General features: G+C 44.5%; 1 protein-coding gene across 4 annotated transcripts in view; it reads right to left on the reverse strand.

Annotated features, from left to right (window-relative positions):
• The window catches only part of ZMYND8 (zinc finger MYND-type containing 8), a 417,579-nt gene that overhangs the window by 195,991 nt on the left and 208,270 nt on the right, over positions 1 to 13,318 (reverse strand). For all 4 annotated transcript variants that reach the window (XM_086932602.1, XM_086932601.1, XM_086932600.1 and 1 more), the window contains 2 exons: positions 10,475 to 10,552; positions 6,519 to 6,634 (listed from right to left, as the gene is read on the reverse strand). In XM_086932602.1, coding sequence (XP_086788728.1) covers positions 6,519 to 6,634; positions 10,475 to 10,552 — 194 coding nt within the window. The remainder of the gene's footprint in view (positions 1 to 6,518; positions 6,635 to 10,474; positions 10,553 to 13,318) is intronic.

Consider the following 13,318-nt stretch of genomic DNA (forward strand, 5'->3'; position numbering starts at 1 on the left):
ACTCAAGGGTCCTGACGGGCTTGGCATATCAGGCCCGTCAGCGTCTCTTGGTACTACCCCAGCTCCCCAGGCTGTGCACACGGATATCGTCACTCCATCTCTAGATGTCGAGAGTATAATCAGGTCTGTGGTGATGCCCCTTGTAGATAAGATCGACAGTCTCACACGTAAATTAGCCACCCTTGAGCAATCAATGTTGGATAATTTTTACGCTGTGAAATCACTGGTCAAATTCCACTCCAAGGCGCATGGCGATGACAATGGAGGGTTAAGAAGTGGTGCTGTCACCTTAGTACCCACGGAGCCAATGTCTCGGCAAAAAGCGCCTGTACTTGGGGATGCCACACAGGCCCCACAATCTAACACTGGAACCAGCCCCGCCCTACAAACCCCTACTCCTGGACCTAGCTCGGGCAGTCACAAGAAAAAATCTAACACTCAAGCGATTAAGGCCCCCAAGGTTAACTTTGCTCCCAATCCCGAGCCTATAGCGTCAACCTCTAAAGCAGTAGGAATTGCGCCAACCGCGTTGAATGGAAACATAATTCCTTCCATTCCCACTCCTGGCAATCAGGCTGTGCTTAAACCCTCTGCTAAATCCCCAGCTAAAACTTCATCAGATAGGGCGAAATCACACACACCCAACGCTAGCCTCCCCCCTGGTTGTAAACCATATGTAGTAATTCTAACGGGGGTCCCGGAGCTTGAAGAGGGTTCTTGTGAATTGTACTCCGATCTTAAACACAAGACCCTCTCCTGGCTTAAAGCAAACAGACCTCTCCCAGGGCATATTGATGGCAGAATAGCTTATGTTCGTCGGGTGGGGTGGATTGGCAATAGGCGCAAGGATTTAACTGGGGACTGCGTGCTGATCAACTTTAGCGACCCAAGAGCAGCAGGTATGATTTGTAGTCAGCAGTCGCATTATAACTTTTGCGACATACAAACCAGGGACTTGGGGTATTTTTATCGTCCCCCCGCGTCATCTGGGCATAAGAAGTCTTTGCCGGATGGGGGTAGAGGCGCATGGTACCCACATTACCCAACCTTGGACGTTAGAGCCAGGGCATGGACACCGACCCAATCGGCCCCACCCCAGGGATGGGGTTGGTGACTTGGTGATCAAGTGGTACTAAACGCCCCCCCTCCTGAGGTTGTCACACCGCGCATAGCTGGGAGGGCCCCCCCGACATTAGTTAACACCCCTGTGCTCCAACCCACGCCCAGCTCCCCCATCCCCTTTCCCTTAGGCTGTTGGACCGAGCTTATTGAGTCCATGGATGGGGTAGTAACCTTGGGGACTCCGGGTGGGGAAGCTGGATGTGCTGGGTCCTCGAACAGCCCTACCCTGAAAGCTATTAGCTGGAATGTGGCAGGCTTAAATAACAAGTTGGACGCCCCGGACTGGGTGGCGCTCATTGAGCCCCACGCAGTCTGCGCATTCCAAGAAACGTGGTGTGTGGAACCAAGGCACAAAGTAGGATACGCTACCTTTTGCGTCCCGGCAGGTATTCCAGTATCAGGAAGAGGGCGCCCATTTGGAGGTCTCCTAGTCTGGGTTGATATATCCTTAGGATGGGGAGTACACCACCATCCCCAAAAATCACCAGATTTGTTGTGGCTCACAGTAAAATGCCCAAACAAAGCCGAGAAGCTGGAGATCTTTAACATTTATACACGAGGGGTTTCAGGTAGGGCCTCGTCACCAACCCTCATGGCTCTAGAAGCAGCCCTGGGGGAATGTTGTGGAGACTCCCTAATTTTGGTTATGGGAGACTTTAACTGCACATTTGAGCCCTTGATGGCCGACGAATCTTTAGACCTGCATGATGAAGATTCAAGGAGAGGCGTTCCGTCCCTCGATCTTCCGATTGTCAAACGATGGACACCCAGAATCGTCCAATTGAATTCCCTTACGCTAGAGTATGGCTTGAGAGCAGCCAATGGGAGAACACGGTCAGACCTAGAGGGGGCACACACGTATAACAGGGTGGGCCACTCATCTAGGATAGACTATATTCTTTTAAACTTTCCTCTGTGGGCCCACATGGAGGACATGATAGTTCTGCCTTCTTTGGAAAGTGACCATAATGCACTCTCATTATCACTAACATACTGGTGGAGGGATAGCGGCTCATCTCGTGGAGCTCATGACGCTTCTGAGCTGAGGTCATTGGGGGGGGTGGTCCCCTCAAATTGCCTCAGACGCCTAAAATGGGACGAAGTGGCTATCGACGAAGAAAAACTGACCTGTATCAGAGCCGTTATTACTGCAGCTTGTGAACTTCTGGAAAGTCACCCTCCCAGCCCGCACAAGATTTCAGCCATGTTTAGCGAGGTTTCGACGTCGATTGGGGACCTGTTCATGGTCAAACTAAATAACAAGGGAAATAAAAACCATGACAAACGACAGGGTAAATCAGGCTGGTACTCATCGGCGTGCCGTGCTGGAAAGAGAGCCCTAATTACGGCAGTAAAAAGTGGTGATGCAACAGCAATAGCTACCAAACGTAAGTTCTACAAATCTGTGTTAAAGGCAGCCAGGAGTGACTGGGAAGATGCCTTCTGGCAGGAACTTCGTGTAGCCAGCGAAGAAAAGAATGCTAAAGGTTTTTGGGACTTGTTGCGAAAGAAACACAGACCTATGGATACTGTCATCACCTGCAACATAACCAAAGATCTGTGGCATTCACACTTCTCAAAACTTTATACAGCATCTACTGTAGAAGCGATGGACTTCCCATTACCACAGATTCGTCAAGGTGATGGGAGCTATGAGGAGAGCCTATTCACCAGGAAAGAGGTTGAAATTGCCATAAAATCTTTGGTCCCCCGCAAAGCAGCTGGTCCAGATGGCCTTCCTGGCGACCTTCTCCGTATGGACACAGGCGAATGGGGTATGCTAATTGCATCGCTACTGAACGCAGCTATGGCAGGGGCCCCTCTCCCAGCTTCTTGGATGGCAGCTGAGGTGGTCCCTCTGCACAAGAAAGGCTCAAGAGACGACCCAGCAAATTATAGGCCGATCAGCCTGATAGATTGTTCGCAGAAAGTGGCGGGCAAGGTCCTCTTATCCAGGGTTCAGCAGTGGGCAGACGAGAATAAGATACTCTCGGACTTCCAGGCCGGGTTCAGAGCCGGTACAGGAACAATAGAACAATCGCTAAGGCTGCTCATGATTCACTGGAAGGTCGTTAGGATTGGGAAGGGCACTCTATACCTGGCCTTCATTGACCTCCGGACGGCTTTTGATTTGGTGCCCAGAAACAACCTATGGAAAGTACTGTGTGATCTCGGTATGCCACCCTACTTGCTTCACTTGATCATGAGGTTCCATGAAAATAACTACGCCCAAATACGCTGGGGGCAAAATGGACAAAAGACCTCAAGAATAGAGGTGAACAGAGGTGTGCGGCAGGGCTGCGTTCTTGCCCCAACCCTATTCTCCCTCTATGTAAATGGGGTGGTGGACTTCCTGACCCAGATTCCAGCAGACGCCCCCCGTCTGGCAGGTCGTTTAATTCCTACTCTGCTCTTTGCCGACGATACTTTACTTTTGTCAAAATCTCCAATGGGCCTCCAGCAGCTTCTCTCCGGTTTTGACAACTTCTGTAAGCAGAGAGGTCTCTGTATTAATACAGATAAAACCAAGTACCTCATCTTGAACCCCCCACAAAAACTCGGCCCCCCTCCGACACTGGGGTCCGTTGCACTGGAAAGGACCAAGATGTTCGACTACCTGGGAATTCGCTTGGTGGACTCCATGAAATGGGATTGTCATTTGATTAAAATGCTGTTGAGTCTGAAAAGAGTGACTGGGGCCCTGTTGAAAGAGCAGAGAGCTGCATCTTCTAGACCAATAGCGGCAGTAATGGACATTTATTCGGCCAGAGGAGTGAGCGCAGCACTTTATGGGGCAGAGCTCTGGGGGATGTCCAACACGAAAGAGCTAACCCGAGCCGAGAATGCCTTCCTGAGAAGCCTAATGTCCCTCGGACCATCTGTCCCTATCCTACCCCTGCAACTGGACTTGGGCTGTAGGGCGATCGAAGATCAAGCGAAGTTGCGCCCCCTGTTACTGTGGGCCCGCATCTGGAGAGTACCTGAGCTCTCGAGTTATGCGGATGGCCTACGGGAGATAATTAAATCCACAGGTTGGGCAAAAATAAAATGGCTAAGGGACATCAAGGCTCTACTTGCCAACCTGGGGCTGGAAGAAGCATGGCACCAACAGTCGGCCCCGCCTAAATCTAAGTTAAAACAACTCTATTGGGCATGGGTGGCAAACAAAAGAAACTCCTCTTCAGTGACCTGCAAGTCGACCAGAAATTTCCTGGAATCTAAAGATGTCCCCATCAGAGAACTGTACCTGGACATTATCTCTGCCCCCTGGGAAAGATCCTTATATTTTAAATTTAGAGTAGGTCTCCTCCCAGTAATGGAGCTCACAAGCCACTGGAAAATTCCTTACCAGACTGCTCCGTGGTGTCCTTTCTGCCCTCAGCGCGTGAATCAGTCCCTCATCTGTTATTTGAGTGCCCTGCCTACAAGGTTCCTCGTATGAAAAGGATTAAACCAATGTGTCTTACCTTGGGCACCAGACATTGCAATGTAGCACTTAGAATATTACTTACAGACACTCGTTCATTCTTCGCATGCGCCACCTCGAAATATTTAGGGTGGGCATGGCGGATACGGGCAAATTGTTTAATCATGATTTTAAAACTTATTGTCTGTTTTGGCCTATCTTTTTTAGTTAATTTAATTAACTCCCCCTCTAGAAATTGTAGGAAGAAACGTTGAGTCCTAGTATGTATGGGGTTTTTTATGCTTTTTATCTAGTAATGTTTAAAAATTAAATCTACCATGTATGTACGCTTTTTAAGATATTTTTTTATGTCGAAATAAAGCCTATTTGACTGACTTGACTTTTTGTCCACTACTCTATTTTAAGCCACCACATATTTTTCTTTTGGTACTGCACTGCACATGTTCCCATCGACATCATAATCTCACGGACGCCAAATGATTGTGTGTTTGACTCAGTTGACTTTGGGAATGGAACCAGTCTCAATGATCAAGAGACATACAATCCCATTTTTGGACGACCAAGTGAGAAAATTGATCATGACAATACTTTGATGGGAATCCAATGTTTTCTATGAGTCTCACAAACAAACTTTTGTGTTTCTGTGGTTTCTGAACACTTTTTGTTCTTTCAACTTTATAGACTATAGAAGCGTTTGCGCTTTAACTCACCTGTGAGGGAGAACTACTCTGCTGGGAGTCTCCTTTAGCACTCGTCGGACCCCCAGGTTTTCTTGTTATGAACAATTTAAAACATGGCAGATAAAACGCTACAGTGAACAATAGGAAGTAAAGCGCCCACAACCCAACTCCTATTCGCTCAATAACAATATAAAGTTCACCTCTGGAATCGTATAACTTAGATAAACAAAGTATCGCATTTGAAGCCACACGGACAAGTTGGCCAAGTTTATCTCTACCTTTGTCTAACTATCTCATGTACTCGTTTCTAGTACGCCCACGAAACAGACTGTCCTTTTAGCTGGCAAAAGAATGGGGACTATGTGGTTGTAAAACATAAGTGCTGTGCAATTGTAAATGTGAAAACTATCTGCAAGATGATGCCATCTAGTCATTGAAAAATAAATGTTTAAAAAATCCAGAGACCACCGGGTATTATTCTGAGACAAAGAAGTGTCTGGGCTTGGAGAATTCTTGGTTAGCGAATTTAATTGAGCTTCTCATTGAGATCAACTTTGCTCATGCAATGGACACAACCTGTATTTTCAGTTGGTAAAAGACGTGTAATAGGAAACCAATTCTAGAAACAGGGCATCATGGGAGTAAATGTATGCCACTTACTACTGATCCATATGATTCAGATAAATCACAGTCTTATTTACATTAAGAATGACATCACCTTATGAGCCACAAATTAATAACTGCTTTTTCTTATTACATAATTTTCAATCACATTCAGCCATTTGCTTGTTTTATGTGAAGCTTTCAAACAGACAGTCCTCATATAATCGGCATCTACTCTCATTAAGGATGTGACTCACGCCTCCAACTCTTTCTACCTGGGACTGCACACACCAGGAATCTGTGTTTTGTCTCTTTGGATATAATCTCCAACTAACCGCCAGAGTTGTGAAGTTCATGGATCACGCTTATTCAAATGTACCCAACCTAATGTAAACCTTGTGTAAGACCCTGAACTTTAATTTTGACAAGGTCTTTAGTAGCAACCCGATAGGTACCTGGCACTCATTGTATAGAAATTATTTCCATAATTTAAAGTACCCGAGTTAACTAACAAGTATTTTAATACTCATATTTCCCTTGCACAAGGAGGTTCTGATGAGTGGAGTGTGGAAATTTGGTGGAAAATGGCAAACATACCGCAGAGGCCACAAAGTCCTCCTGATGACATAAGTAAAAAAATAATCATAGAAAATCACAGACAATTTTTCAACTTGTTGAATGTTTACCTGTCATGCTGTCCAAAGAAGCGGGCATCAACTTGACCTTCTTTATCTCTCAGTGCTTTAGCAGGCCAGAATGGAAAACCTTTTAGTTTTGCCCACACCAAAGGATGAGGATGACTCTACAGTGGAAAATTTGGCATTAAACATTTAAAAGTAGTTCAACAAAAACCAATACAAAACAACTTGCTCACAAACTGGATTTCTATTGATGTTCTTGAAATATTTGTTCACAAAAAAATAATGTTTTGTAGCTCTAGATCAAAATGACCTTATATTGATTTTCCAGGTGCATGAGAGCTGAAAGTGTGAATTTCTAAGCCTTATTCACACTGCCACTGTGTGTATTCTATTGTGCTGCTACACCATGCATCTCACAGGACTGCAGAAGGAAGTGTCTATATCCGTGGTTATATAAATATCACAGATCGCATTGAAGCTGCTAGATAATGGCATCATTCACCGCTATAGGGATAACTTTTGAGGCTGTGCCGAACATCTCTCTGTGGTACATGGGAATCAAATCAGGAGAATCTGATGGAAAGAAGAATCTAACACAATTAATGCTGGGAGAACAACATGTGTAGTGAATCTGTATAGTTCATGAGGAGATAAATGAGCTGTTTTAGCTAATTATGCTGGGTTATTTTGTAAATCACTTTAGAATAGTCGATTAGCTAACAATGCAGCATAACATAGGATCCCAACAACGAAGTTCTTGGCTATGCCAGGCAAAGGTCCGGGGCCTTGTAAACAGTGAAAATATATTTGTGATGTACATTCTAGTAGTTAGAGGAGGAAGGTTTGAGTCACAAGATTGAAGGAAGGATATTTAAGGGCTCACCAGATATACATGTGGAAGATGGGGGGGGGGGCTAACCTGCAGATTTGAATGAAATGTCTAGCAAACGTAGTAGTAGAAAGATATTTATTTAATAAACTTTAAAAGAAAAAGTAACTAATCACAATGTTGCTTGAGGGGGGGGGGGGGGCTGACAGTAACATGTAAATGACCTTCACTGTTTAACAAGGGGGTGATTGGTGAATTACAGATACTAGAAACATGATCCCAAAAGGACTCTATAGTCTGAATGAGATCACAGATCTAGCAATCAGGGTTTTGCCTTCAAATAACATAGATAGATGTGAAATCAATACTGTTGGCGAGTCTTGTGCCGAACCTCATGAGAGGTCCACAGAAAAGCAGATGACTGGATTACTGGATAAGTGAATTATTGAAAATATAGGGTCATCTAAATGGCTAGACCCTATCATTTTGGATCCTGGGTAGAACCTGTCGTTTTTGGATCGCATGACTGTGGGCAAAAGTTGCATGTTGTCTGACTGGTCTAAACTTGAATAGAAGTAGACCTTAACTCCTTAGCAAACATTTTAGAGAGGATTGAGATTTATCGGTTACTAAAATCTTCTCTGTGTTTGTTACATCCTCATCATAATACCACTAGTTCCAAGTATATTGAAGACCATCAGCATAATCTTTGACACTGTTAGGGTATTATTTTTGAGAATATCAAATTTTTCCGACACCTGTGCAGACAGATCCTGAGAAAATTAGCATGGGGGGGTGGGGGGAATCACCATAGAGCATGCTTAGGTTGTTTTGGGAATACATATGGATAGTGGAACACTGTGGGATGACAACAATGAGGCAGCATTCTCATCTGAGAGTCAGTGAAGCAACAATTTTGGAGTGTGCTGTATAGGACTAAACAATTAAGCATTAAATATTAATGCCTGGTCTTGTGGTATTCTGATGATATTAATGAGCCTCACCTGCATGACGCAAATAGCTACTATAGAGGGTGTTCTGGAACTGAGTAATGCTTTAGTTTAACAGTCCAGCTAAATAACCATGTTTTTAGAGCATAGCAGTTCTGAGTTGGATTAACCGGTTACGTCCAAAGTGTAGGTGCTAAAGAGGACACCTAATTCCTTCCTTGTCTTACCCACCAAATGTGAGGCAGTGACCAAAATAGAGAACTAAAGAGTATAATGGGTGCCCTGGAGCAGAATGGTGCATCCTAGACTGAATAAATTCTGAGCCTTGTTGCACAGAGTTTTATTTAGGAGGGTGATACCACCATGGGATGTTGTCAGTCCTGCAGAATACTTACATGTCATAGTTGGGTTCTGTTCTGAAATAAGTGTTGGAGATACTGCTAAGCTGAAATCACCATACATCTGGTAGGGGTCCTTTTATGTTCTATACTTACAGTAACTGACAAAAATCGAAATAAAGGCATCAGCTTTAAACACTGTTGCTGCTCTGATGTAACATCAGTTAATACCCAGGTTTTACATCTGATATTCAAAGTAACTGTTTCCAGAGGCAGCCATAAGCAAAGATACATATTGTGTTCTCTTGCACACACACATATTCAACCAATTGCTGTATTAGTTCCTGCTTCATGTACTTTGGTTTGCTCTCAGTGCTCTTTTTCATCTCTCACTGCCCTACTATCTCCACCCTGTTGCCAAAGTCTTTTCTTTCCCCCTCCCCTCTTGCTCTCTTCCTACTTTCACTCTTTCCTTTTCTCCATCTTTTCCCAATTCCATAACTGTTTATTACTTTCACTCCACTAATCATCCCTTTCTTGAGAACCTCATATGAAATGCTTTGCACTAATTTGCTTACATTTACAAAGCATCTCGCTCGACATAGTCACCTTTATGCCTTGTTCTTTCCCCAGATGTCTCATTAATCCAGCAACCTCTTCGCTACTTCTGTTTCTTCCTCATCTGACGGATTGTTCTAATGAGGCATCTTATGTTTGTTTACATGTTGGGGTCTAGTTTTGCCACTCTTTGCACTATTGCATTCTAAGGTTTCTTGCCAAGCCAAGCTGTGATGCATTCTAACTATATTGTTTGGCCAGAGACGAAGAGTCAACCAAGAACAGGTTGCAAGGAAGGGAAACAATTTCAAAGCCCATGTTCCAAAATACTGTCTCTTTCTATGTTAAGAGTGCAACTCTACAGTTCCTCAACACAGTAAGAGATGCCCGTAGGCATGTTAACAGTAGTCCTTTGCTAGTATTAAAAATAGTAACTTGTTTTTTTATATAGCACTTCATAGCACACGTCTTTGTTTTCCAACACTATAACCCAATTTAAAGCTAAGTAACTTACTTACCTCAGAGGGATAACACAAAGAGTGAGCTTTGCCAGATTTCAACCATATATCATTCAGATCACTGCACAGATCCCAGGTGAGCATTAAGTAACTGAAGACCTTAGATGATGTTAGCTGGAGGAACAGATGGGTAGGTGGGCGTACTGGTGAACAAGCTAGGTAAGGATTAAGTCCAGCAGGGCCTCAAGTCCCACCAGTCCTATAGCAGAGTGTGATGCAACAGTTTTCTATGTTTCTCCAGTGGTGAATAAAATAAAGCAAGGCTAAACATACTTCATCACCATGGTGGGCATCTTTTTTTGTGAGACGGGACACAGGTTTTGGTTTCAGATGCAGGGATTGAGAACATTACATAACTTTAAACTACAAAATATGTAAAGCATCTGCGATAAAATCACATTCAGTGTAACTTTTCCATGTCAACGAGGATAAGCTTATTAATATCTGCAAAAATGGCAATAACTATTTTTATGTGTATCACTTATTATCACAGGTATGACAAGCCGATTATAATGCAGTTTTAAAAGGTGTCAATCTCAAAGTTCTCTAATGCCATATAGGAATTAACTTGTTTTACCATTTTTGAACTTCATCTACAGGCAATTTGCACGGTTATTTCCTCACCATCACTGGAAAACAGCTAGAATGTTATACAGAAATGCATTAAATTTAATAGACATCATTTGTGCCAATAATATGTGACAATATGTCACTATTATCAGGTACATGGCAATGGAAGGTTAACTACTTTTGTGAAGAAAAAAAATTATGATGACATTTTGGTAATGCGAAAAAACTGCAAACTTACACAAGGTTCACAAAACCAACTCTCTCTTTTTTGGCAAGCAGACAAATAACATTCTGGGCACACTTCAATTTCATTCATCTGGAAAAAAAAACAAATCACCTAATAAACACATAGCATTAATATAGGATCACATGTGTACAGGTTTATAAAAATGTAAAAATGCATATACACGTTTCAGAAATAAAACGTGTAAGCAGGTAAAACACATTCTGTTTAAGCAGAAAGCAGATGATTTTAGGAGATTTCATTTCTTTTCAATTAAAGTAACCACCCTGAACTCCGTAAGTACTACAGATCAATTATATATATTTACAGGTCTTCAGAATATTTTTAGAACAAAAGAGGGAGGTGAGTGAATGCTAAATTCAGCTCCCTATTAGGTTTCTGGAAAGTTTCCTATGGATACATACATATGTAGGTTTTGACATATGCCCTAAATGTCTTAAGGAGTTCTAGTTGTGGAGAGGTCCAATGTTTAGAACACAATATAATAAACACAAGTGGATTATACAGTTCACTCTGACAAGGTAGCAATAAACTGACTGTGGTAAGTCAATCGGCACATCCCACAGACTTATTATATTTCACAAAACTGAAAAATGTATTGCTTCTACTTATAACCTGAATTTTATTTGCAATACTTTGTGTTTTTTAAGTTTGCTCTGCAAAAACCAAGCGGTGAGCTTTTTACATAATAAATACACTGGCACATTCACCATGTCTTAAATATTGTAGGTGGTTTTGAACCATTGTGCAATAAAAAGCAGCACTCTCTGCAGAGAGTGGAGTGGCATAGAATGGAGTGGCATTATGTGGAGTGGCATAGAATGGAGTGGCGTAGAGTGGAATGCAGTTGAGTTGTGCAGCGTGAAGTGTCGCTGTATAGAGTGACGTTGCGTAGGGTAGCACTGCTTAGAGTGGCGTGGAGTGGTGTAGAGTGGAGTGGAGCTGTAGAGTGGAGTGGCGCTGTGTAGAGTGGCGCGCTGCGTAGAGTTTAGTGTTGTGGCTTAGGGTGGAGTGCAGTTGCGTGGAGTGGAGTTGTGTACAGTGGAATGGTGCTGCATAGAGTGCAGTGCAGTTGCAGGGTGTGGCTCTGCATGGAGTTGTAATGAGTGGAGTGGCGTTGCCTGGAGTAACATGCCATAGAGTCAAGTGCAGCTGCATGGAGTACAGTTGGGTAGAGTGGATTGGCAGTACGCACAGTGGATTGGATTTGTGTGGAGTAAAGTGGCATTGCATAGAGTGAAGTGGCGTTGCATAGAGTGAAGTGGCGTTGCATAGAGTGAAGTGGCGTTGCATAGAGTGAAGTGGCGCTGCATGCAGTGGTGTAGCGTGGCAGAGAGTGGAGTGCAGTAGTGTGGATTGCAGCAGCATGGAGTAGCGTAAAGCGGTGGTGTTGTACACGGAACAGAGCAGAGCGGCACGGAACAGAGCAGAGAGGCACAGAGCAGAGTGGAACAGAGCAGAGTGGCATAGAGTAAAGTGGAGTAGTGTTGCGTGGAGTGGCATAGAGTGCAGTGCAGCTGTGTAGAGTGGAGTTGAGTGGTGTTGTGCTGTGCAGACTAGACTGGAGGTGCGTGGAATGGAGTTGAGTAGAGTTCCATTGCGTGGAGGGGCATAGAGTGGCGTTGCATGGAGTAGAGTGGCGTTGCATGGTGTGGCTTTACATAGACTGGAGTGGCGTTACATAGCCTGGAGTGGCGCATCACAGAGTGGAGTGGCGGTGCACAGAGTGGTGTGGCATTGCACAGAGTGGCGTGGCATTGTACAGAGTGGCGTGGCATTGTACAGAGGGGCACTGCGTGGAGTGGATTGGAGTGGCTTACGTAGAGCAGAGTGGCATAGCGTGGAGCGGAGATGTGTTGAGTGGCGTGGAGTGGTGTTAGGTGGAGTGCAGTTGTGTGGAGTGGCATTGCGTGAGGTCGCACTGCGTAGAGAGGAGAGGTGTCCCGTAGAGTGGCATTGCATTGAGTGGCACTGTGTGGAGTTGCAATGCGTGGAGTGGCACTGTGTGGAGTTGCAATGCGTGGAGTGGCGCTGCATAGAGTTAAGTGTAGTTGTGTGGAGTGCAGTTGCATACAGTGGATTGGTATTGTGTAGAGAGGAGTGGTGTTGCATAGAGTAGAGTGCAGCTGCGTGCAGTGGCATTGCGTGGAGTGCCGTGGTGTAGGGTAGCGTTCGGCGTTAAGGCAGTGGACATCGTCTGAACAGTTGCATCCAGAACGTGGTGGTGTCATGTTACTGAGGTAAAAAAAAAAAGGGAAAGAGGGGGTGCCACAGCTCTGCCATGGACTGGAGCCATACATGCTGCCAGTCCAATGGTTCAATGATACAGTGAGGGCGGAAGCTTGCATGCATCACAGGACTGTATTATGTTTTGAAGTCCACGTGCTAGCCAGAGGTTTCTGGGTGGGAGTTGCCATCGTCACTCTCCGGTTTAATGTTGCAGAAACACAACAGAAACCCCCAAAACTAATGGACCCCCTCCCACTCCAGACGCCCTCGTTTCCACTCTGAGCATCATTAATCGTTATACAGACACCAAATGCATACTACCCCTACCCCCACTGCTCCCCAGGCCGCAATTTCCATCATTGTAGCACCGTGAGGCCTCTTGTGTTGCCTGGAAGAGGGTGTCTCGGGTTGTTAGAATACCACACCCATATGGGGAACATGGTGTTATCATTTAAGTGCCTGCACCAACAAGATTCAAGATCCTGCCACCGAGTGCCCATCTCCATTTGAGGGCAGCAATGGGGAGGGGTGCAGGTAGACTACATATGAGGCTCTCATCAAGGTCGGGTTAGGGGAAAAGGGGCTTTAAATGCTCCAGCCATTTTGGTA

This window comes from Lissotriton vulgaris, chromosome 7 (assembly GCF_964263255.1).
Source record: "Lissotriton vulgaris chromosome 7, aLisVul1.2, whole genome shotgun sequence".
Classification (NCBI taxonomy): domain Eukaryota; kingdom Metazoa; phylum Chordata; class Amphibia; order Caudata; family Salamandridae; genus Lissotriton; species Lissotriton vulgaris.